This window comes from Charadrius vociferus, unplaced genomic scaffold (genome assembly GCF_000708025.1).
Source record: "Charadrius vociferus isolate BGI_N301 unplaced genomic scaffold, ASM70802v2 scaffold549, whole genome shotgun sequence".
NCBI classification, from domain to species: Eukaryota; Metazoa; Chordata; class Aves; order Charadriiformes; family Charadriidae; genus Charadrius; species Charadrius vociferus.
Genome location: NW_009650103.1, coordinates 5,863,853 through 5,888,713, shown reverse-complemented (window position 1 = coordinate 5,888,713; position 24,861 = coordinate 5,863,853). Strand labels below are relative to the sequence as shown.

Below are 24,861 nucleotides of genomic sequence, written 5' to 3'. Positions count from 1 at the left end.
ATATTCCCTTGCAGATGATACAACAGGAACCTGTTCCATCTATACAGTTTTTCAAGGGCATGAAATTATGTTCCATGTTTCAACCATGCTACCATATTCTAGAGAGAACAAGCAGCAGGTACATGGTTTTCTCTCTTGGTTGTTTGGTTGGTTTTTTTTGTTTCTTTTGGTTTGATTTTTTTTTCCTGTTAATATTTTTGAAATGTAAGTGTTAAGACCTTTGCTATGTTTTTTTTCCTCAATATTATACATAATGCTGAAAATATCATGATGTTTGTTAGAAGATAATGCATCGTATCGTCTCTGTTATGGCACGAAAGACAGTTGCGGAGAAGGTCAAAATTGATTGACTGAGAAGTGATTGAGTATTCTGTTGTTCATATGACTTGTAGAGCTTTGCTGCTACAATTATTATTACCTCAAAGAATTTAGGAAGGTCAGAAATTAGACTTGGGTGTGAATTGTCAGAACACTCACCTATGTAACGCACAACTCATACTCAGGTAGCTATTCATGTAGCTTGAAAGAAATTCCCCATGTAAGCATGTAAATGGCAAGCTTTGTGCATTTCCTCTAAAGCACTGCTGTTGCCCTGTCATAGATTAACTAGGTGGGTTCTTGGGTACTTGATCAAATGTGCTGTCATCCATTGCTTGAGCTTTTCTATTTATTATATGGTGAAAAAATACTTTATAAGCACATGTATTTACCTATAAATCATACATCCATAATGATTTACCTAAAATTACTTGCAAGTTACGTGTTTTACTATTTTCTTATTTAAGCAATAATTATGTATTATGTATTATTTTAATAACATAATTAGATTATATAATTATATTGTCCTTTTTTTATTTCCATGTCAGTTTTCTCATGCTTTTGCCTTGGATTGATGACAAGATCATAGCAGAAACCAAAGGCCAATCAGGACATTTATTGTTTTTAAAGAATAACTCAGCATCAGGGATTTTTTCTTTTTATTTCAAGTGGTGGATTTGCTTTTTTGGAATGCTAGGTGTTTTGTGCCCATTTTTTGAATATTAATTATGGAAATTATGGAATTATGAGTGCTTTGCTAACTTAAAAGCATGCAATAGCTGCTGTTTTAGCAGCTGCCTTGTGTGTGCACCATGGCATTGCTAGGTTTACTTGCTTATAGTTAAGTAATAATTTTATATTTGCTTCAGTCATATTGACCGTAATTTTTCTGTTTGCAGTTTAGGAATATTGTTTTACCATTCTCTTACAGAATTGCTGAGGTGTTTATTTATGCCTTTTAAGTCATTGTGTCTGTCTGTCTTTTTTTTTTTTTTTTTCTTTTCCTCCTTTCTTTTTTTTCCTTTGTTTTTCCTTTATTTTTTTTCCAGGTAGAAAGGAAGCGACATATTGGAAATGACATTGTCACTATCGTATTTCAGGAAGGTGAAGAGTCATCGCCAGCATTCAAGCCATCCATGATTCGCTCTCATTTTACACGTATCTTTTTCCTTACATTCCCTAGTGTTGTGGTTTTTGTTTGTTTTTTTTTTTAAAGATCGATATTACTTTTAATTCTACCCTAAGTCCTTCCTGCATGCTGTTTTTGGAAGTATGGAAGTGAAAACTATTTTAGAAAGACAGTTGCATTCTTGCATTCTTTACCTTCAACTGCTTGACTAAGAATCTCTAGGTCTGCCTCATAAAACAATTTTTACGTTGAACCACTTAGAAGATAAGGTCAAAGCAAAAATGTGATTTTTTTAAAACTGTATTTTTATTGAAGGCATTTACTTGGATAAATTCACAAATTAAATTTCATAAATTCATAAAAATATTTCTGTTAGTAATGTGTATTAATTTAGTGTTAACTACTGAATATTGCCTTTAATGTTTAGATGCTGTATATTTTAGGCTTTTATGTATTTTACGTCACTGTTTCTAAAGTCTTTCAGACCATAAAACACATATTCTCCAGACTTTTGGCAGCCTCTGTTTTTCAAACTTTCATTTGAAAACATTGCAAAGACAATATGCTTCCAAAAAACAGATGCCAATTGCTTGGGATTATCGTGGGGTCACACTAGTGGTCCATAGATCCCAATCTGGCATCTCTGAGGCTAGATGGAATGGAAGGAAGAAAAATGGATGAAAAGAAGAAAGCTCTTATTTCTATCCATGCTTTGTTGCTGAGATTTTAAAAATGATCGCAAAGTTTACGACTTCTGAACCTAGTTCTCAGGCTGACTAACTGTTGTTAGAACTTTCTTGCTAGTTTCGTCCATGGCTGGTCTTACTTTTTAGATTTAAGCTCTTAATATTAACCTCTTTTACTCTAAATGAAAGGAGTGACTAGAACAAAAAGAATTCCACAAATAAAAAAAACCCAAATACATCTTTAGATATTAGAGGAACCCAAGTATTTTTAATAACAAATGTTTACCAAGTCAATGTGCTTCTTCATCAGAGTGTCAGCATTAATAAAAAAACAATAATTGCCTTATTGCTGTTAAGAGGACTTGTTATGGTGTAATTGATACACCCCACTCTTCTGATTTTTGACAAACATTTTGAGGTTCAACTGTCCTTGGTGTCATAACGAGTTGGAGGGGCAGTTGTGCTCTAAATCCATAAGGACATATTATCGTTTAGGTCATTTTAGTAATCCACAGCTGGCCGATGGAGTCATATGACCTTCCTGATATTTTCAGTTGACAGTAGCCAGGGATAAAGGTGTCCTCAAGAAAACTGGGGCTTGACACTGATCTATGTCAGATGTGGTAAATTTCAAAGCTCATTGAATCTGCACTAGTGCTTTGTACTTACTTTCTTACATACTATAGCACCCCTTTTTTGTTACTTCTACAATGGGAAAAATTACCGTACGGGTATCCCACTGTGCTGTCCTGTACAGCAATGGTAGCTGCTGTAAGTGTTTCTGCATGTCATCTGTGGTGTAGGACTGCATTACCCAAATAAAGGCATCCGGCACCAATTTAGATTTCCCACTGTAGCTGAAATGTCTGAACAGGTCTGGCAGGTATGACTCTGGGCCTACACGAGATCTGTGCCCCTTTTGGAATTGCAGCTGAAGAGAACGCAGTATACTCTCAAGCATCTTAAATAGCACTGGATGCTTATGTTGAAATAATTGAATGCTATTGTAAGTCTCTTTTATTGTGCAGTCTCCAATAGTGCTGATCACAGCTATTGGCAAAGGTCTCTTCATTCTATGTGGAACAAACCCATACAGCCAATGAAGTTATTTGGACTTACACTTTCTTTGGCACTGTTTGTAAGGGCTGAAAACTTAGAGACAGCGTTAAGGAAATCTATCAAAGCAAGAAGCCTCTAGTTGATTCCATAAAAATACCTTGCAAGGCAACCATGAGGATTTCGCTGATTTTTTTTGCCCAGATTTGCCTAAAGTTATGAATCAAGACTACTAATATATTTTTGTGTTCTTGCCCTTTACATCATCCTATGTATTTTCTTATAATTCTGTTAGCTAAATTATTCCACTGAAATCTTCAATTGAAGTTGTGGTATAAGTGAAGTTCAGAATCAGTACTTTTTTATCAGCTAAGAGAATTTTTGATCACAAGTCTATCAAACACACACACAAAGCTATATAGCACATTTTATGCTTCATATAATGGCAAGAAGTGTGTCTTTGTGGTACTATCTGAATTTTTAAAATTATTGATCAAACACAAATTTTGTATGGGACCTCCTTTGTAAACAGTAAGATATGTATAGTCTAGAATATTTTATATATTTACCTTGAGTAATGTATTTAACCTTTATTAAATCTGTGATCTGCTGCAGGAAAAAAGTGTATTAAAATACATGTGAGTTTCATTAGTACTGGATTAACTTCCTTAACTGCATGGCAGATATTTTTGCCTTAGTGAGATATAATAAGCAGAATGATAGTTACAGGTAGGTACTGATTGTAACAAATAACTTCACACTGAATTTCTGATGGTTTAGAGATAACGGGAAAACGTTTTGTATTGTCCACTGGTCTGTATGCCAGGAAGCCAAATGAATGTATGAAGTTGAAGAGCAATATGGACCTGGATGTGGATGGCTATAAACTGGCTATGAATAAGTTGCATGTTAGAAAAACGAAATTCTGGAACAGGCGTAAGCTAAGGGGGCAAACCAAAACTACTATTTAGATGAAATGTAACAAAACGATGGAAGATATTCCTGGAACATTCTGATCTGGTGAGATCAATGACCTAGTGAACTACATGTATGATAAAAGTTAATTAGATGTGGTGTTGTGATAGCCATGGACTGTGGATCCTTACAGGTCTGGGTTTGGTTGTAGCTAAGCAAACCAGTTCATTTTTAGGGATCTTAATGGAGTACTTGTACAGCTGGACATCACATACTTGAAACCTAGTGGAATTTTGCTGGTAAATAACGAGTTCTTCATCTATTTTTCAGTTAGTCTTGGGACCCTCACACTTGGAGGCATATGCTGTCCAACTCTGAGTCTCTTAGGTCTCACCAGAATCTGAAAAGCAAGCATTTCTGCAGCCTTGTGCCTAGGCTTTAATGGACAAAGTGGCTTTAACCAAATAGTTAATCCCAAGTATTGTCTTGAGATTAGTTGTGGGATGCTAAAGATATCTGTCGGTCTTGAAAAAGCGGAGGGGCAGTGAGACGTCGTTGTGTGAGCCCATGGGAGGGATTCACCTTGGGTGTTGAACCAGATAAGCAGTAAAGAGAAATAAAAGAGCCACCTTTTAGCTAAGAGCGTATGCTGCAGTTCTCAGTATAGGATGTAGACTTGCCACTGCAATTTCTGCTTTACAAAGTGCTAGCAATGTTCTGTAGTGATCCCTCTTCTATGGAAAGTATGGTAAGTCATTTAATACTTAGACTAGGTCAAAAAGAAATGGGAGAATTGCATTCTCTTTTGGATATGTGCCTGAGGAGGGGATTGGTTAGGTTTGAAATCACTGCCAGCTCAGATGCTGAAGTCTCTCATAGCTAAAGAATTTGTATTAGGAAACCAAAATATTTGGTTTGCCCAGCACTAGAAAGGAAATTTCAGGGCATGGAACTAAAATTGTGCCTCAAACTGAAGTGTGTGTGTATATGTCTACAACACTAAAAGCTAAAAACTTTGCAAGATGGAAGGGGGAAGTCAATGTCTTAGGCTTTGAATGCAAGTTTCTAAAGGCTGTGTGAGCCTTCATGACATTAGTTGTTATTTAGCAAAATTTTAAACTGTTTGCAAATCATTCTACCCCACATTTGCAGGACAAAGCTGAAGGCTGACAGCATTGGGTCTGCTCCTTTGAGGTGAACTACTAGTTAGCTTGTAGTGGACAGAAAGAAACTGAACTTGGAAATGTCTTCCAGGAATACAGGGTCCTTAGGTAGATTAGTTTTGCTTCCTTCTTCCTTGACGATTCCATAACTCTGAGGACTCAGGCAGATTCTGAAAGAGACCCGCAATATCCCTGTGACCGATCACCTGGCACTAGTGCTTTTTTTGAACAGCCCATATCACTTTGATGGCTAAGAAATGTAGTACAAGTGTAGAAGGTGTTCTTTTAGCCTCTCCTTCAGTGCACAGTACAGACCACTGGTACTAGCAATGGTCTGTGGTTTCTGAAGCTTCTGCTCAGATCCAATCACATGGTTTCAACCATTGCAATGTATGTAAATTCTGGCTTGCTTTGGAATTTTTTTATCCTTCGTAGGCTGAGCAATCTTCACAGTTGCCTAAGAATCTGTTCTGCTTGCTGCAATATAGGTTACTGGAAGTTTTTGTATCTCAAAGATACAGGACTGACTAAGCCTTCTTGCCTAGCTACAAAACTTGATTGTTAGCCATAAGAGTTTGGTGGGTTTTGTGCAACTGCAACTCCACCTACTCAATTATGAATGTTACTTGAAATCATCTGCAGTGCAAATGTGGAAATGCACAAGAATGTGAAGGCAAGAAGAAAATGACTTAATATTAACTAGATGTCTTCAAGAGAGCTTGCTGATAAATATGTGCGCTTTTCCTGTCTTACCTTTTTCTTCAAGTCCCTTAATATTTGGGAATCTTTATTTTGGGGCATGCTGGAGGATAAGGTTCACACCATCCTTGTTGCTCTTGATGTGGAGTATGAGATGAGACAAAGCATGTATATGCTAAATAGGTGCAGGAGTTGAAAGTCTACAAACTTGACTGTTTGAGGTGCATATATATCCACAGGGGGGATATATATATATATATATATATATATATATATATATATATATATATATATATGGACAAGTACATCTCAAAATAATTTTTCACTAGAAGTAATGTTATTTTTCAATATAGCTAAGAAACTTAAATCTTGATTCAGTAAGATGAGAAAAATTTATACTGCTATATTTCTGCAGCATGCCATTAAATCTGGGTCCAGAGAATAATTCAACAGTGTGATACTTCAATTTGCGTATGGGGTTCCCCTGCTCCTATTTAAAGCTAAGGTTTGCTTTGGAAAATGTCTGTAGTGCAGTTAAAAAAAAAAAAAAAAGGCGTAGTTTTATCTTGCTCTAAGATTTTGTGAGCACCTTCTCGCATTTTCTTTTTCAATTTATTGTCCTCATAGATTCTGCTTTTCAGCATTGCCAAATCTGTGATTTGTTCCAGTGTGCAGTGAAATCTGTTCATGATTCCAGTGTGCAGTGAAAGCTCAGTTACTTCTTTCCTTCTTTTCTTCTTGTTTTGGGACAGAAACCTGGGCATACATCCCTCATTAGCCTTTAAGAAGTGAATGTTGTCCTAATTGTAAGCTAATAGTCAGTAGATGGGCTAGCCATGGTAAATGCTTTTTACATTGCTCTTTATTTGGCAAAAAAATGAGTAGCAATAAATAAGATAAGTTTGTCTCTCTTGCTCTTAACTGATTGCTTTTACTAGATCAGTCCATCTTATTCCTTAGTTGCTTCATCCTGCCAGTCTTAACACATCTTCCCATAGAGCATACCATGCAGTATTTTTACCCTATATCACAGGCTTAATACATTATTGTGTATTTCAGCTTGGCCTAATTAAATTTCTTTCTGTCCCCTCACCTTAGGCCCGCATGGGACACTGGGTACTTCTGTTATTTTTTTGTGAAGACAGTCTTCCAAGTGGCCAAAATTTCAGTCAAAAAAACCAGGGGATACTCTAGGCTTTTGAGAGAAATTTTCCTTGTTTCATATGCAATGCCACTGTGAGGTCTGACAATGAATTTCTGCTTAGAATGACTATATTTTATGTCACTCAAGAAGTCTATTGTTCTGGTCAGTTTTGTTGTGGTTTTCCTCATCTTAACTCATTCTGCTCTAGCCAAGAAACATTTCATGCCCTGGGTAATGATAAATGATTACTTTTTTTCTGGGTGGAATAAGATAGTGTCTCTGAAATTGTGTCTCGAATCTGTGAAACCAGTATTAGAATGATCAATATTCATGCAAATGTAATACTGCATTTCAGGTTGTGTGTGCAGTTTCTAAGCTTTCACGAAAAAAAAGACCAGATGAATCCATTAGAACCCATAGGACTCAATACCAGTCAATCACTGCTGTTTTTTTGAGCAAGCAAATTCTGATTGTGGTTTGTATAACAGTAGAGATGAGTTGAATCTATAATTTTACCACTTAACTTGCTGCAACCTGTGTCAGCTGCTCACACCGCTTGGAAGATCTTTGTCTGACTGCAATCTTAGAGTGAAGAAAATTGTGCAGACTGTCATTTGAAATACCAAGGAATGATTACTTGCCGTAAAGAAGCTACAGCTTGCTAAGCATGTTGTATGCACGGATTTTGTACCTGCCATTCATTCTTGCTATGCCGAATTCCTTACGGATCAAAAGAACTCAACAGATCCAGCTGTCATTCAGAATCTTTCTTCCTCAGTGAAAATGTAACTGCTATTCCCGAGATACAGATTCAGCTGTAGTACACCATTGTTATTCAGAAAAAAACAAATATTTCACGTTTGTGGTGAATGCGTAGGTAAGATGGAAATCTACAACGAGAACATATTTTGTAGGTGAAGAACTGTTCTTTTACAGCTTTTTTGAAAAAGACTAGGTTTTGCTAGTGCCACTAAAAGCATTGTTCTATGAGTAGAACTGCAAAGTTCTGTTGTAATTGTTAGTGTCACAGTGTTAGTTTGTGTAAAGGAAGCTGAATTTTGCTCTAGTGAATAACCCCAAGTGAACCTTGGGAGTTCTTTTTTTGTTAGACCTATGGGAGTTCTTACCTAAGACATAGCCAGATAACATTTCCCAGTTCTTCCTTCTGGTTTAAATAGTGTCTATAAAAATAGTGGGGTTTGAATGTGACTTTCAATATAGGTAAAGATTTGTTCTTTCAATAGGTTGAAAATATTTTCTGAAGAAAGTGTTCCTCTCTTTGGGCCTCCCCTTCCATCCCCACCTGTGTTTACAAATCACCAGGAATTCAGGGATTTTGTGTTAGTGAAATGTAAGTCAGTTTTTCTTTTGCTAGAAACACTTTTTAAATAAGTGCTTTAATAAATTGAAATTCGTGATGCTTAAAATGTAAACACATTTTCTTTTGTATGCTTCTGTTCTGTATAGATTTTTTTTTCAAATGTAGGTTGTTCAAATGTTTTTCAAGTGTAGGTGGAGTGTCAGTTCCATCAAACTGTTCCAGTCAGATTAACAAAAAACTGAATTTCTATGCAATTATGCTTCTCAGGCTACTAGATACAAACTGACTTGTACATTTGCAGAATGTGCAGCTGTATTTAGCTTTGCATTTTCTTAAAGGACTTGGAGATCTGAAAGAATATATAACGGTCTTCGGTATTTAGTAATAGAAAGTGTTAGGTAAGGAGCTCTGAAAACCTGAAAACATAAGGTTTTCTGAATGCATGCTTCAAGAACTTTTAAATTCTGTAATTATTCAGTTCCAGTTTTCATTAACCCTTATTTGCCCTTCTAAATCGGCGAGAAGGAGATCTTTGAGAACTGATCGTGATGATTGCAATTAGGTGCTTTCCTGACAGGAACTTGACTAATAAGTCATTTTGCATATTGAAATCGGGTTAGAACTTAAATTGATTAGCGTTTTGTCTTTAATTTTTTTTATTAGGTAGGAAGTTATTGGGAGGCCTTGTAGAATTCTCCTATTACTAATTTTTCTCTTCTAAGCTTAAGGGATGATTATTCACTAAAAAAACGTGCAAAAAGGAGGCAATTCTAAATTGCTAAGGGGAAGACGGATTTTTTTTTTTAGAGAGGCAAACCAGAATCAGTGGAAGATGTCAAATTTCATTTAGGTAATATATCTTCTTTTCCATAATATTTTAGTAATAAATGGGGAAAAAGCCACCTTGGAAACCCCAACATTTTCTCAGAAACGTCAACGCACTCTAGACATGCTGATCCGCTCTTTATACCAAGACCTGATGCCTGATCTACACAAGGTAAATGTAAGTCAGAAGTCTCTGCATCGCTCATGTTTTCACGAGTCAATTGAATGTTTTATTGCTTTAAAAGACTTAAATCCTAATGAGAATCCTACACTAAATACCAATTGTCATATAACTTGTTTCACAGTTATATGAAAGTAGACAAACAGTCCTTTCAGGGTGGGGCTCTTCATGCATTTGTTTAAACCAGGTGTGAGGAGAAGCATAACAATGTCATACTTTGTATAAGTTTACCTGCAGCAAGGCAATAGAAAATTTAGGCTCTGTAAATACAGGTATTAGTCTCGTCACCATAAAAACTGCACTTACTCACCCCATTATGTGTAGCTTTGGATTTCTACCCTTGGGTAACAATGAGATAACTTCACTTGAGATGGTGAAGACTTACTCTTAAGGTCATTCTTAACTAACTAAAAAGAAGTTCAATACTTGTAAAATAAGCGAGGTGCTATTTTTTTCCTACTGGTTACATCTCTTAGCTAAATAGATCTGCTTAAACTTTTTTTGTCCATATATTAATGTCTGCAGTCTTTGTTATGAATGTTTAGAACATGAGAGTGATAAACTATGACAAATTGGAAAGTAAAGCACTCAAGGATTGGAAGAGTTGCAATTACTGTTCCCTGAGACGCTACACAGTTAGATTCATCACTACAGGAAAATATCCAAAAAAAGACAGGAAATTTAAATGCTGTCACGCTAAGTTAACTCAGATTAAAAGACTATGAAAACTTTCAGTTCAGTTTAAAAAATAAACGTTTTCTGTTTTAGAACATGCTCAATAGGAGGTCCTTCAGTGATGTGTTACCAGAGTCGCCAAAATCAACACGGAAAAAAGAGGAAGCTCGGCAAGCAGAGTTTGTCCGGCTTGGTCAGGTAGGATCAATTTTGGAGGTATGCCCCTATGTTTACAAAGACCACGTCACCCCTTTTGTTAAAATTTGTTTAGCTTGCGCAGTTATGTTAGGACTTAATGCAGTTCTCTGTGGTCAGAAATAGTTTTCTAGTATTGCATTAGTTTAAGCTATGTTAAGGTAAAATATGAATAGAAGTATTTATCTGTAACACCTGAGGTGCACAACACAATTACAAATATTTATAAAATACATAAGCTAAAGGAAGGCTGGAAAAATCACACTTTAGGATCAAAGCTAAAAGGTCTTTCCCTGCTTCGTGCAGCAGATGCCTTCAGCCTCCAAACAGAAGAGTGCGCGTTCTTTTCCTATGCTTTGGAGAAAGACAGTCTTTCATGGATTTCCTCTATGTGTTTTCTTAAGATTGAATTTCTTAGAAATTATTTACCCTACTTTAGCCAGGAAGAAGTTTCAACAGTCTTTCTGCTAAATCAGAGGTTGCCACACATCTTTGAACGTACCAGACAATGACTCCAATCTTCTATGGGCTTATTGACATTTTGAATCAGTGAGGGGTAAAACTTCCTGATGATTTAGATAGTCTGGTTTGATCTGACAGTTCATTGCAGCAGAAGAAGGCAGTGTCTATGCTCATCAGTTCCCCTGTCCCTTCCTGTTGTCTCTTCTTCATCCTGGACTGGTGACATGCTTCTGCTGCTTATCTTAAGAATGCCTCTTTTCTGAGCCGATTTAACTCGGCAGGAGTTAAAAGAGCAGGAAACCAAAACAGAAAAAAATGAAACAAAACAAGTAACACAAAATGCATGCCTCCTCCCTTCCCTCTCATTTTTTTTATCTGAGTAAGCTAAAGAGTGGAAGAGTCTGAGAAGTTCCAGATCTGGTTAAAGGTAGAGAATGGAGCTAAGTGGTTGAGAGCTGGTGCAAAAGAATCTTGGGGCTGTTAAAGCTTGCATTGGCAGGGCTGCAAAGTCTACTCCTTTGTGCTTTGCCCACCCTTTCCCCAACCACCTTAAAATAGCTAGTCACTCTAGAGGCAGGTGTTAAAAAAAAAAATAAAAAGATATGTGAATGTGTATTACTCAGACAGAAGTAACCAATGATTTATTCCCCAAGTTTATTAATTACAGAAGTTAAAGAAAAACATGGTTATTGAAAGCATAGAAACCTGTAACCTTGATCCCCTCCACCACCCCCAAGTTAAATGCTCATAAGACACTCACGTAACAAATCTAGTTGGGACCCATTTCTTAAAACAAGACGTCCATCCCCGGCACGGTCTTTATTGAAGGGAAACCTAATATGTGGGTTAAAAATTCATAGATACCTGTTTGTTTGTTTTTCTTGGAGGTTATTTTCACATTTAAATCTTTCCCTTCCCTAAAAGAACTTTCCTCTAAGTTACAAACTGTAGGCTTGAACACATTTCAACACGCCTTTCAAGTAGCTTGTAATCATTCTTGCCAAACTTTGAAAATGCGTCTGTCGCTTAGTTATAGTCAGTTGAGTTTTTAGAAGGTAAAGAAAATTCACTGATGACTGGTTCAGCAGTATGTTTAAATATTATTTATTGTCATGATGATCTCTACTGACTGGTGGGATGAAATTAAAATGTTAATACAACGAAGTGTTTTGTGTAATACAATGAAGTGTTTTGTGTGTCTCTGTAAGCTGACAGCCATGATTAATGCAAATGTGCAAATGTTGCATGCAGCTGATTACTGCCATTTCACAGAGACCGTGCATGATGATAGGCAAACTTTATGGCAGTAAAATTGGTTTAGGTAATTTCTAAACTTTGCATTAAAGAATGCATGTGTCATCACTTTATAGGAACGCTGCTGTAAAGGTTAGCAATGCAGGTATATAGGATACACAGTGTCTGTTTAAGGTATCTCACTCAAACTATGTTTATACAGTATTTATCTAGAGAGCTTAACCCTTTCAGAATCAGCTTGGTTCTCTTTACTTCTAGTTGAAGAATGTGTGTGTCCTTGGCATAGGTTTTGTTCAGGGTATACAGAATTCTGCTTCTTTCCGAATTACTTAAAATGTGATAGGAATTCCAAACTGGAGTTATTTTGTAGTCCTAAATTGTCCTTTCTTTATAATCTTAAGCTTGGGTCTTGCTTACAAAAACTCAATTTAAATAAAACATCTGTTTGTATTAGGCATTGAAATTGAAAACCACTGTGAAAGGGGATGCCACAGTTAACTTGGCAACCACAAGCTTTTGTAAAAAAGAGGTGAGTGAACCTGTCTGTCTGAGGAGAGTTATGAAAAAACTAAAGGTTATCAACTATGGCATTGTGTATCAGGTCTGCATACTGTTAATTTACTTTTGTAATTAGATATTGTAGCAGCAAAGATTAAATGTTTAGTGGCTTCTTAGTGATTCTGCAGCCAATATTGAATTAAATAAAGGATGAGCCTGGAGGCAGAAGCACTTCTCAAGTTAAAGCAAGCGTGGATATTTTTAGATCTGAGAATGTTTGGTGAAAATGCCATTTTCCATATGCAGTTATCATTTATTTTAACTTCTGCATCAAGTGTAAAACAAAAGTCGGTTGTGTTTTTATTTCCTGTAGAACCAGATTTTGTTCAAGGGCATTAGGGAGTGAAAGATGCAAACTACACTTTTCTTCATGCATCCTATATACAGAAGCTTCACAAGTGCTTCTAGAATTTTAGATACTTCAGCTAATATTTAAATTGGGGGAGGAGGGGCAGACTCTGGGAAGTAGATATAGAAAACACATGATGAAAGAACAATTTGGCAGAAAGGCAGTTTTGGCTGTACCATGTGCTAGTGACTAAACGTCACAAACTGAGCCATAAAATGTAAGCAAATTGCATATTGCATGGTGGTGTGTATGTTTTAAGTGTATGGTGTTTTTTTTAAAATAAAATACATATTGAGTATTTCCAGAGTTGCACTGAGAGTCAGCTGCATATGTTTTAATTCCAGCGTTTCGGGAATGTATCTTACGCTCATTAGTCTCCAAACCCATTTAATATGGACAGTATTTCCTCTACAAGAAAAATAACTAAATTTTGATATTTCAAATTCAAAAAATATACTGTTTGGAAATGTATCCTTCCAAAAGCATTTACATGTTATCACACGCCATTGTCCATCACATTCTATGTCTATGATCTGTATTTATTGGTGTACTTAATATGTATCCCTTATGTTACTTCATAGCCTTGGGAATCTCAATCTTTCTGCAGTAATTTTCCTCATGAGGTTGTCTGTGCAGATTCTTGGGGCCAGTCCTTGCTGGTTTCTACAGATGCTGGCATCTTGTTAATAGATGGTTAGTAAATGATCCAGTGTTTTTGTGTCAATTTTTATGTATCTGACCATTTTCTTGAAAATGTGTGTTCATAAGCTCTGTCCAGGTGTTGGTAGGTCTTCGCCTACAGGGTTAGTTACCAATTCAAGTGAATTTCTTGCATTTATGTAACCAGTAGCAAAAACTCTCTCTGCACCCATCATATTGGGGAGCCAATGTTAATGCAGATTTCTGAATGTTTTGTTATTTCAGGTGTTGTTTTCTTGACCATCTGAAAAGACTTATGAAGTCACATCCAAGCTCAAGGAGTGTTTAAAGGCTTGTCTGGATTTCTTAGCCCTTGATGGTAGTGAGCATGAAGCCAAAGGCTTATGTGACAATGAAAGCCTGCTTCTTCCATAGCAATGATATTGCTAATTTGACCCCTTATCTTGTGTGTGCCACATAAGGCTGACGGGACCGAGGGAATGAAGTTAGTTCTTGGTGATAATTCTCAAACTTTCCAAAGGAAGGTCCCTTTTAGGCTTCAGTTGCATAACCCGATCCGTGGCGATGATAAAACTCTCCCATGAGGAGATTGGCTATGATGCTGTGGTATGTGTAGCAGCTTTGTGCAGGTTTTTTCATTTTCTTAAGAAAAAAACAAGTTGCTTATTACAAGAAAGAAATAGGTCAAAACCAATGACTAGCAAATTTTAGCAGGAATTTGAATAATTGTGTTTCTTTTTTAGATGGTCAGCCATCAGTGCAAGTATTTGATAAAACTCTCCAAATAAAGCAGATGCATGTGTTGGAAACTCTGGATCTTTTGATTGCCCGAACAGACAAAGGTAGGAGAGGTCACTGTTCTTTGATTCTCATATGAATGTGGCTGGTGCTGGGTAGTACGTCGCATGAGGCAGTCGTGTCTAATAGTGGCAAGTTTATTAGATGCCTCATTTAGAATAAGGGAGCACGTGCAGCAACTGCTGCTATTTTCTAAAAGGTTGGCAAGGGGAAATCTCTAAGTCCTCATTCATAGAATCATAGAATAGAATCATAGAATTGCTAAGGTTGCAAGGGACCTTCAAGATCATCAAGTCCAACCATTAACCTACCCTGACAAAACCACCTCTAAAGCATGTCCCTGAGCACCACATCTACCCTTTTTTTAAACACCTCCAGGGATGCCGAATCCACCACCTCCCTGGGCAGCCTATTCCAATGTCTAATAACCCTTTTAGTGAAAAAATGTTTCCTAATATCCAATCTAAACCTCTCCTGACATAACTTGAATCCATTTCCTCTGATCCTATCACTTTTCACCAGGGAGAAGAGGTCAGCCCCCACCTCTCTACAACCTCCGTTCAGGTAGTTGTAGAGCATGATAAGGTCTCCCCTCAGCCTCCTCTTCTCCAGGCTAAATAACCCCAGTTCCCTCAGTTGTTCCTCATAGGGCTTGTCCTCCAGACCCCTCACCAGCTTTGTAGCCCTTCTCTGGACACGCTCCAACACCTCAATGTTCTTTTTGTACTGAGGGGCCCAAAACTGAACACAGTACTTGAGGTGGGGCCTCACTAGTGTCGAGTACAGGGGGATGATCACTTCCCTAGTCCTGTTCACCACACTATTCCTGATACGGGCTAGGATGCCGTTGGCCTTCTTGGCCACCTGGGCACACTGCCAGCTCATATTCAGCTGGCTGTCCACCATCACCCCCATGTCCCTTTCTGCCGGGCAGCTATCCAGCCACTCTTCCTCAAGCCTGTAGCACTGCACGGGGTTGTTGTGACTCATGTGCAGGACCTGGCACTTGGCCTTGTTGAACCTCATACCGTTGGCCTCGGCCCATCAGTCCAGCCTGTCCAGATCCCTCTGCAGGGCTATTCTACCCTCAAGGAGACCAACATGCCTGCCCAGCTTAGTGTCATCTGCGAACTTACTGAGGGTGCATTCGATCCCCTCATCCAGATCATTGATAAAGATATTAAAGAGAACTGGCCCCAGCACCGAGCCCTGGGGGGCACCACTTGTGACCGGACACCAACTGGATTTAACTCCATTTACCACCGTTCCTGGGCACGGCCATCCAGCCAGTTTTTTACCCAGTGAAGAGTATACCTGTCCAGGCCACGAGCAGCCAGTTTCTCCAGGAGAATGCTGTGGGAAATGGTGTCAAAAGCTTTGCTAAAATCCAGGTAGATAACATCCACAGCTTTTCCCTCATCCACTAAGTGGATCTTAGACCTTATCATAGAAGGAGATCAGGTTGGTCAGGCATGACCTGCCTTTCACAAACCCATGCTGACTGGGCCTAATCACCCTGTTCTCCTGCGTGTGCCGTGTAATGGCACTGAGGATGATCTGTTCCATTCATGCTTCCTTCAAGGCAAGCCCGAAACTGGTCGTATCGTCTTTCTTCAGCCACTATAGGAACTCAGCATTCTTTGGAAATCTCCTTGACTGAATTATATGTTTATTCAGTTGTGCAAAAATGTGGGGGAAATTACTTACGCTGTCATTGTTCTACCAAATGTATTTTATTGGTGTTTATTCTGTTAACTCTTACCACATCCTAGTGCTATAGAATGGATTTTCTTGAAGGTTCTGGTATAAAAGAACTTGCATGTTGTTTGGACTGACAGTGTTTCCTTTTTTGCCTCATTTGGAAGCATTAAATGTTCATAAAATGTGCACTTTTTCAATGAGGTACTTTTAACCCAATAGTCTGTGATTGAATTTCACAAAGTGAAAATACACAAAGCAAGACAGGATCTTTATATGTAACACAGAACAAAAAGAATTATAAATATGATTGGTTTATTGTTTTTTACCACATTATGCCTGTTTGCTCAATATTGGCTGAAGTTACAAGGGTGCAAGGGTTTACAAGGGTAAAACATTGTTCCTTTGGTATCACTGGGAGTTGCCCAGTTTGGCTGCACCTGATGAAGTTCACCCTGGAACCTTGCAGAAAACTGTCTCAAACTACCTGAGAGCCATTTGCAGTTCTCTCTCAAGACACCTGAAGGGTGGGTGACATTTCTGAAGATCTGAAAAGCTCAGTTTGTGAAGGTTCTAGAAAAGATGATTGCACTTAATTGTCAAAACATTGTATTGTTCGGTTAAACCTGAAGAGAGACACGTAAGCAGGCATTTTGGGGTAATAGAACAAGGTATTACTAGCGTCAATTCATGACACTTCAAATGTAGTCTGATAGCATACTTAATTTTTCCAGCCATACCAGCTAGTCTAGTAAAAGAGTCTGTCTTTGTCACAAAATCTTGCCTTGCTTGCATGATAAGAAACTACTCTTAAGTCGCTTATTTCCCAACTACATGTAGTAGTGCCTCATTTATTTGTTTATTTATTTGTTTTAAATTTAGCAGTTATAGATTCCACTCCTATCTATCTTAGTGGGGAACACTAAGATTATTTTTGTAGTTGGAATATGCCTTGAACCTAACTTGCCTACCTTTGAAGAACTAATAAGCAAAACCAGTCTGTATCCTAAAGGGTTTCAAACTCTGTTAAGAATCCAGTTATCAGCTGCTCAGCTGGATGGTTCCAGCTTTTAAAGTTAACCCTTTTCCTCTTGCCTGGTAGTTTATTATATTTTCTCTGTCTTGGAAAATTTTGTATATTTGCAAATTAGCATACATTTCACTGTTTTGAAGCTCTGATATCATTCTTTGTTGCACCACCCAAGGGAAAACTCAGCTACTGAACTGAAGGGATTGGTTACTAGAATTATAAAGCCTAGAGAGTTAATAAGCTGTCTTGTATGATGTTGGGGCACGTCCCCAAAGAGGCAGTATGCTTTGTTTATCTTTGGTCTGTTTGTTAGGTGCTGCTTCTCTTCGGATGTATTAATTTCAAAGTACCACCATCTTTTTTTAACTTCTTGTTTCCTGGCTCTCTTCATGCTTCAGGGAAAGACTCTCGTCTCCTTGTCTTCAGACTCAGTGCTGTCCAAAAAGATGTAGAAACAAAGCAAATGATAAGGAGCAAATATGACTGCAAAGAAAATAAACTGGAGAGAACGAAAGGTGATTTTATTATCCTGTGTTAAAAACATCCACTGTGGTATGATGCCTGTAGTTGCCAGGGGCTTTATTAGCTCCCTTGAGGCAGTCATAGGTGTTCACCTTTTTTTTTTTTTTCTCTGGGCAGTCAATTCAAACTTCTTCAAGCTTATATGTGAAAATAAGTCTGGTATAGTCCAGCATGACATTTTAGAACTTCGTAAATACCATGTTACTTGGCAATCACTGCTGATTAAGAGCTCTAGAGAAAAATATATAATGTTGCTTTCAGGATTGAGGGGTATGAGACGAGTTATGCAGGGATATGGGACTGAAATAAAGGGCATTTTAAGGTGGAGGAACACTGGCAAATCTCCTTTAAATAGTAGTACTTAGATTAGTTTGGGTGTTGCTGATTATTTTAGCAGACATAAACATTTTCTGGTTTTCAGAAGCAAGCTGCTTTGGAATGCTGGAACCATAGTGAAAACCCATGTATTTAGTCTTTACTTGCAGAAGGAGTAAGGGGAAAAATAGATTTCAAAAGAGTCATAGCTTTTTGTCTTTTTCTAGAAGTTAATGTTGTCCTATTGGGAGGTTTGTAATTCTGTGTTGCTAAGTCATGCATCAGAGCCCCATTGTACTAATCATCATACAAGTACAGAACAAAAAAAAGTAGACCCTGCCGCAAACACTTAAAATTTAGAGCATTATTTCCTCAGGCTGCCATTTGTATGCCATTAATACTCACCATGGCAGTGAACTGAGAATCGTTGTGGCTATTCGGAACAAACTACTTCTCGTCACAAAGAAATATAACCCACACAACAGTTTAACCAGCAGCTCTCTGCTATCGTCATCTGAATCTCCAGTAGAGGAGTTCCAGTACATCCGGGTATGTGTAATCTAATCACTAATTACCTTAACAGAATGGGGAGCACTCAGCTAGGGGGGGTGGGAAAGACAAAGAGCATGCATTTTTATCTTCCTAAACCTCCAGGCAAATAAAAATGAGAAGCCATATGATGGAGTTCCATCATATATATGCCAAAGAAATCTTTCAGATTGTTTTAATTAAGTTTCTGCTTGTTCTTTATCATGTTTATGAGCTTAGAGCACATTCCTTTATATTCATGAAGTACCTGCAGCAACCACAGTAGGAGCTTGAAAAAGATAATAATTCTGTTATTTACATTGTAGGAAATATGCCTTTCTGACCCTCCAGTGGTTATGACGCTGGTGGATGGTCCTACTGGAGACAGTGACAATATGATCTGTGTGGCCTATCGGCATCAGTTCGATTTAGTTAATGAGAGTACTGGGGAGTCCTATAGATTGCATCATGTTGAAACAAACAAGGTAATTTTTCATCATTGAGACTATTTTCTTGCAGAACCACACTGAACATAATTTCTTGCCGACTCAGTGGATCCTATGCTGACCTCCTGGGAGTGTAATTTGTGGAGATCCTCATCTCTTTTATTTTTCACTGCTATAACCTCTGTTTTAGGGCACTTGATATTTGTTACTTTTGGGATAGGTGGTAATAATCACTCCCAATAGAAGTAGTTATAAGATATGACACGTTATGAAAGAGACTGTGTTTCAGGCTCTGGAATATCACTGTCAGCGTAAGTTCATTTTTCTCCTTTCTTAGGCTATAGTTTGCTTTTTGGTTTTTTTTTATGTTCTCTCTCAGTGTTTTATTGTTTAAGAAATTGCAGCAGAATAATTTCAGTTCTTGGCCACCAGTATCTCATTCAGATTTGCCTATTTGCATATACTAAGGCTAAAATATTTACACGTAGCTTTTAGTTCAATTTAAGAAACTGCTGCCCAGTCAACTAATAAATTAACTGAATCTTTCTAACTAGAAATCATAGGGTTGGGATTTAAGAAAATGTCCTGATTTTCAGAAAGAGCTCCAGTATTTCCCGCTGCTGAGGAGATAATGATCTTCAGCGTCTCTGAAAATCAGATAATTTTAATTGTTTGTAAATATGGAGGATGTGGATGTATAGCTTTAGACAAAAAAAAAAGGGAAAATTTTGCACAGTTAATCTTTTTTGTTGTTTTTTAAAACTGACTCTTTTCATCATAATGAGATAAGAGACTACTCTTTTCATTTGATTGTTCTTGTTGATAGGTTATTTTCTTTTTGAATCATCTATAGTTTTATTCAGATGCGATGATGAAGAGGTTTGGTACCTCTAGCATGGGGTAGACAGTGTAAGATGGAAATCTATCTTAATCTGGATGACGAGGAACTACAAGTAAAGAATGGGGATGGAGCAGTATACCAGCAACACCACTCCCCGTTCCTTTTCTCCCCAGGAATCCTTATTTTCTTTGAGAACACAAAGCAGACAATTAATATGAGCTGACCAGTGATTTTTGTGATGTTGAAATGGGACACCAAATTATTTCCATGAGTAACAGAGCAGAAGTGGATTTCAGTCACTATAAAGGATGGGTCAAAATGTGTTTGGTGTAGAAATATAAACTTCCAAGTCTGTTTAACAGTTCTTGACCTATACAGTTGTCTTAACTCAAGAGGTGAACATCTAGCTAATTGTACAAAGGAAAGTCAAAGAACCACTGTTCATGGAATTGGTCTCCAAGCCCTCTCCCTGCCTGAGTAGTAGATATTGTCGTCTGGGAAGCATTTGTCTAATGTAATCTTATGTATTTCACTAATAAGGTCTCATTTCCTGAACTGATACCCTACTTTTTATGGCTGGTTTGTGTTTTTTAATCTAAATGTAAAAGAAAAATACAGAGTTGAAATATAAGAATTTGTGTAGCCTATGATCTGTGAAAAATACTGTGGTTTATCCAGCATTGGTTCTCAGTTTCTAAATTCAGCGTATTCAGTAATCCTTAAGTACATCCCTATCGACCTCTCTAAGTGTTAGTGGTTTTGAACCAGTAGTTGGTGCATCTGATCTTTCTGCTAGTCATGGTGTCACAGAATGGTAGGGGTTGGAAGGGATGTCTGGAGATCATCTAGTTCAACCCCCTGCCAGAGCAGGGGCACCTAGAGCAGGTTGCACAGGATGGCATCCAGGTGGGTTTGGAATGTCTCCAGAGTCAGAGACTCCACAACCTCTGTGGGCAGCCTGTTCTAGTGCTCTGCCACTCTCAAACTAAAGAAGTTGCTCCTCGTGTTAAGATGGAACTTCCTATGTTCAAGTTTGTGCCTGTTATGTCTTGTCCTATCACTGGGCACCACTGAAAAAAGACTGTTCCCATCCCCCTGGCACCTTCTCTTCAAGTATTTGTAAGCATTGATAAGATCCCCCCTCAGTCTTCTCCAGACTAAAAAGACCCAAGTCTCTCAGCCTTTCCTCATAAGAAAAATGTTCCAGTCCCCTAGTTATCTTTGTAGCCCTTTGCTGGACCCTCTCCAGCAGTTCCTTGTCCTTGACCCGGGGAGACCAGAACTGGACACAGTACTCCAGGTGTGGCCTCACCAGGGCAGAGTAGAGGGGGAGGATGACCTCCCTCGATCTGCTGGCCACAGTCTTCCTAATGCACCCCAGGATGCCATTGGCCTTCTTGGTGGCAAAGGCACATTACTGGCTCATGGTTATCCTATTGTCCACCAGGACTCCCAGGTCCCTTCCCACAGAGCTGCTCTCCAGCAGGCCAGCCCCTAACCTGTACTGATGCATGGGGTTATTCCTCCCCAGATACAGTACCCTACACTTGGCTTTGTTGAATTTCGTAAGGTTTCTCTCTGCCCAACTCTCCAGCCTGTCCAGGTCACACTGTATGGCAGCACAGCCTTCTGGCGTGTCAGCCACTCCTCCCAGTGTTGTGTCATCAGCAAACTCGCTGATGGTACACTCTATCCCTTCATCCAGGTCATTGATGAATATATTGACTGGACCCAGTATTGACCCCTGGGGAAGACCACTTGTTATTGACCTCCAACTAGACTCTGCTCCCCTAACCACAACCCTCTGAACTCTGTCTGCCAGCCACTGTTCAATCCACCACACTGTCCATTCATCTAACCCACACCTCCCAAGCTTGCCTATGAGGATGATGTGGGAGATGGTGTTGAAAGCCTTGCTGAAGTCAAGGAAGGCAACATCCACTGCCATCCCCTCATCTATCCATTCAGTCATGCCATCACAGAAGGCTATCAGATTAGTCAGACATGACTTCCCCTTGGTGAATCCATGCTGACTACTTCTGATAACCTTCTTTTCCTCCAGGTGCTTTGAGATGACACCCAGAACAAGCTGTTCCATCATCTTTCCAGGGGTGGAGGTGAGGCTGACTGGTCTGTAGTTTCCCGGGTCATCCTTCTTGCCCTTTTTGAAGACTAGAGTGACACTGGCTTTCCTCCAGTCCTCAGGAACCTTGCCTGTTTTATAGGACCTTTCAAAGATGATGGAGAGCGGCCCAGCAGTGACTTCTGCCAGCTCCCTCAGCACTTGCAGGTGCATCCCATCAGGACCCATGGACTTGTGGAAACCCAGTTTACTTAATCAATCTCTAACTTGATCCTCATCAACCAAGGGAAACTCTTCCTTCTTCCAGACTTTCTCTGTTACCTGCAAAGTTGGGGACTCCTGAGGGCTGGCCCGAGCAGTAAAGACTGAAGCAAAGAAGGCATTCAGCAACTTCTCTGCATCATCTGTCACCATGGCACCTGTCTCGTTCAACAGCAGGCCCACATTTTCCCTAGTTTTCCTTTTGCCTCCAATGTACTTGAAGAAGCCCTTCCTGTTGACCTTGACATCCCTTGCCAGATTTAATTCCAAGGCAGCCTTGGCTTTCCTCGTTACATCCCTGCATATTCTTACAGCATTCTTGTACTCTTCCCAAGTGGTTGGTCTCTTCTTCCATGTATTGTAAACCTCTTTCCACTTGAGCTTTTTTAGAAGCTTCATGCTCAACCATGCAGGTCTCCTGCTTCCCTTGCCTGATTTCTTGCTCATGTGCAATGGAGCTTTTTAAATTTCACTTTTTGAAAAGAATTGCTATTTTTAGCATATCATGTTGATTCACAGCTGCCCTGAAATCGTCCCATTTCCCAACATTTATATTGCCAAATAAGTTATGTAAGTTTTTACTACTTTATACTCTGTGTGGTATTGAATATTCAGTACTGTACAGAACTGCAAAAGAAATTGATTTTCACCCTGAGAACATCCTGAAAATAATTCACAAAAGAGGCTGCCTTTGAAAAATTCCCCCCCCCCCCTTTTTTTTTTCTTTTATGTGTAGATGTGCACTCCCACAACTGATTGTATTGCTTGTTAGTCAAAACCTGGTTGTAATAACCTCAGTATCCTCTGCCTGTTCATTACCCTTTCCCATTGTCATTGCAGGTTAATTTTGTTGCAGCTATTGATGTATATGAAGATGGTGAAGCTGGTCTACTGTTGTGTTATAACTGTAAGTATTTAGGGAAGACCGAAAATGGTAATACCTCAATCTGCATATGTAATTCTTTTTTCATTGGTGTCTGTGATATCCCATGCGTGTAGCAGTCTTTGAAGAACATAAACTGTATTAGCATGTTGCTGCTTGAAGGGCAGTTTTTACTGACAGAGAGGTACAGTTCTGCTGACACTGCTTTCTGAATTCTTCTTGCCTATTCCTCTATCCATAGACAAGGAAAGGAACTGATAACTGTTGAAACAGAGTAATACTTTGTGAAATATGACACCTTATTAAAATGTAGGTCTTTTATTTTGATCTTTCAACTGCTGTGTTCACAGAGGAAGCACATTTCCCTTATCTGTTTAGATATAGAGGGTCTTCTACATAAATGTTTGATTATGTATATAATGCCCACACTTCTGCAAAATCTACCTATAAAGTTGTTTTTTGTCACTTGCAGTGTAAGGTGATGGATGCTTCTTTTTTGTTACAGATGTTTGCCAATACAGAAAGGTATATCCTTTCAATGGAGGTTGTCCACTGATCCAGCCATCGGCTTATGACTTCCACTTCAGCTGGAATCAAGTTCCTTATGCTGTTGGTAGGAAAATATCTCTCTTTACTAGATGGCTGTTTTTTTCATTACCATTTAGGCTTGCACTTGGCTGTTAGTGGAATTACAGTGTGTGTGCTAGGAATAAGCAAGTTACATTCATGATGCAATTTTAGCTGAGTGCAAATGACAATTTTAAAAAGTGGAGCCTTGGTGCCAAGTTCTTCCTTCTTTGCTGAACTTTTTTGCCTTTCTCTTTTTTCTGTGTTTCATTTTCCATTCAGTCTACATTCTGCCAGGCATGGAGAGTGAAGTTTTCTTCAGGCTTGATGTAGCTCAGTGTCCATCAGTATGTTGGACAACCCTTTTCATAGGAAAGGGAGATGCCAGAAGAGGTCAGATACTCAAGAACAGTTTTCATGGAGCATCCAAGAAACATTTACATTAACCATTTTTCCTTGCCAAATAATTTTTGTTTCATTGCAGTCTGTGCTTTTCCTTATATCCTTGCCTTCACTACTGATTCCATTGAGATCCGATTAGTGGTGAATGGGAACTTAGTCCACACAGCGGTTGTGCCTGAGCTTCAGCTTGTAGCATCAAGGGTAAGATACAGGAAAACCATGTTTGACTGTTTCTGTGATATGTTGGGATCTAATTCACATAAAAAGTTGTTGTCGCCAAAACCCGAACAAACCAAAACTCAAACGTGCTACTCGATCTGTGGCAACTGTTCATCTGGGTGCTCTTAGTTTATATCAAGTATAAAGAGAATAAGAATTGATCTCACTGTCCTTTATTGCTCACACTGATGCAGATCTGAGATACATCACTGTTTATGGGGCAAATGCTATCCTCAACATGACAGATGTTCCTTCCACTTTCCATGACCAACCCTAGTTCACTTAGCAGCAATACAGCAATAGTGGCAATAGAACATAGTGGACAAACATTTGAGTAAGTCTTGCTGTACTAATGATAACTTATTTCTCATTTCAGTCAGATATTTATTTTAAAGCTACGGCTGCAGTAAGTGGATCATCTGACAGCAGCTCTAAGGAAATGAGTTCAAGGAGTTCTCCTCAAACACCAACAGCTTATGAAATGCCAGAATGTCCTCTTTCTTCTCTAGAAGGTAACGTGGTTTCCAGGCAGCTTGAATAATGATCTGTGATTATTCCAGCAGCTGTCACATTTAAGTGCAGCTGATCTTTAGTACAATGAAATTGATCGGGTAAAAGATTTTGAGTTCCTAGGTGAGACTCTGGAAAACAGAGTTTTTCTATTTATCCACAGATATG

At 38.6% G+C, this 24,861-nt stretch overlaps 1 protein-coding gene across 1 annotated transcript in view; it reads left to right on the top strand.

Annotated features, from left to right (window-relative positions):
* GARNL3 (GTPase activating Rap/RanGAP domain-like 3) overlaps positions 1–24,861 on the top strand; it is a 37,612-nt gene that overhangs the window by 9,958 nt on the left and 2,793 nt on the right. Inside the window, exons 10-25 of the mRNA XM_009892304.1 lie at positions 15–118; positions 1,368–1,476; positions 3,873–3,918; positions 8,355–8,461; positions 9,313–9,428; positions 10,206–10,310; positions 12,478–12,552; positions 13,512–13,623; positions 14,334–14,432; positions 17,515–17,631; positions 18,330–18,502; positions 18,808–18,966; positions 22,953–23,019; positions 23,501–23,608; positions 24,047–24,165; positions 24,560–24,695. Of these exons, the coding sequence (XP_009890606.1) occupies positions 15–118; positions 1,368–1,476; positions 3,873–3,918; positions 8,355–8,461; positions 9,313–9,428; positions 10,206–10,310; positions 12,478–12,552; positions 13,512–13,623; positions 14,334–14,432; positions 17,515–17,631; positions 18,330–18,502; positions 18,808–18,966; positions 22,953–23,019; positions 23,501–23,608; positions 24,047–24,165; positions 24,560–24,695 (1,752 nt within the window). The remainder of the gene's footprint in view (positions 1–14; positions 119–1,367; positions 1,477–3,872; positions 3,919–8,354; positions 8,462–9,312; positions 9,429–10,205; positions 10,311–12,477; positions 12,553–13,511; positions 13,624–14,333; positions 14,433–17,514; positions 17,632–18,329; positions 18,503–18,807; positions 18,967–22,952; positions 23,020–23,500; positions 23,609–24,046; positions 24,166–24,559; positions 24,696–24,861) is intronic.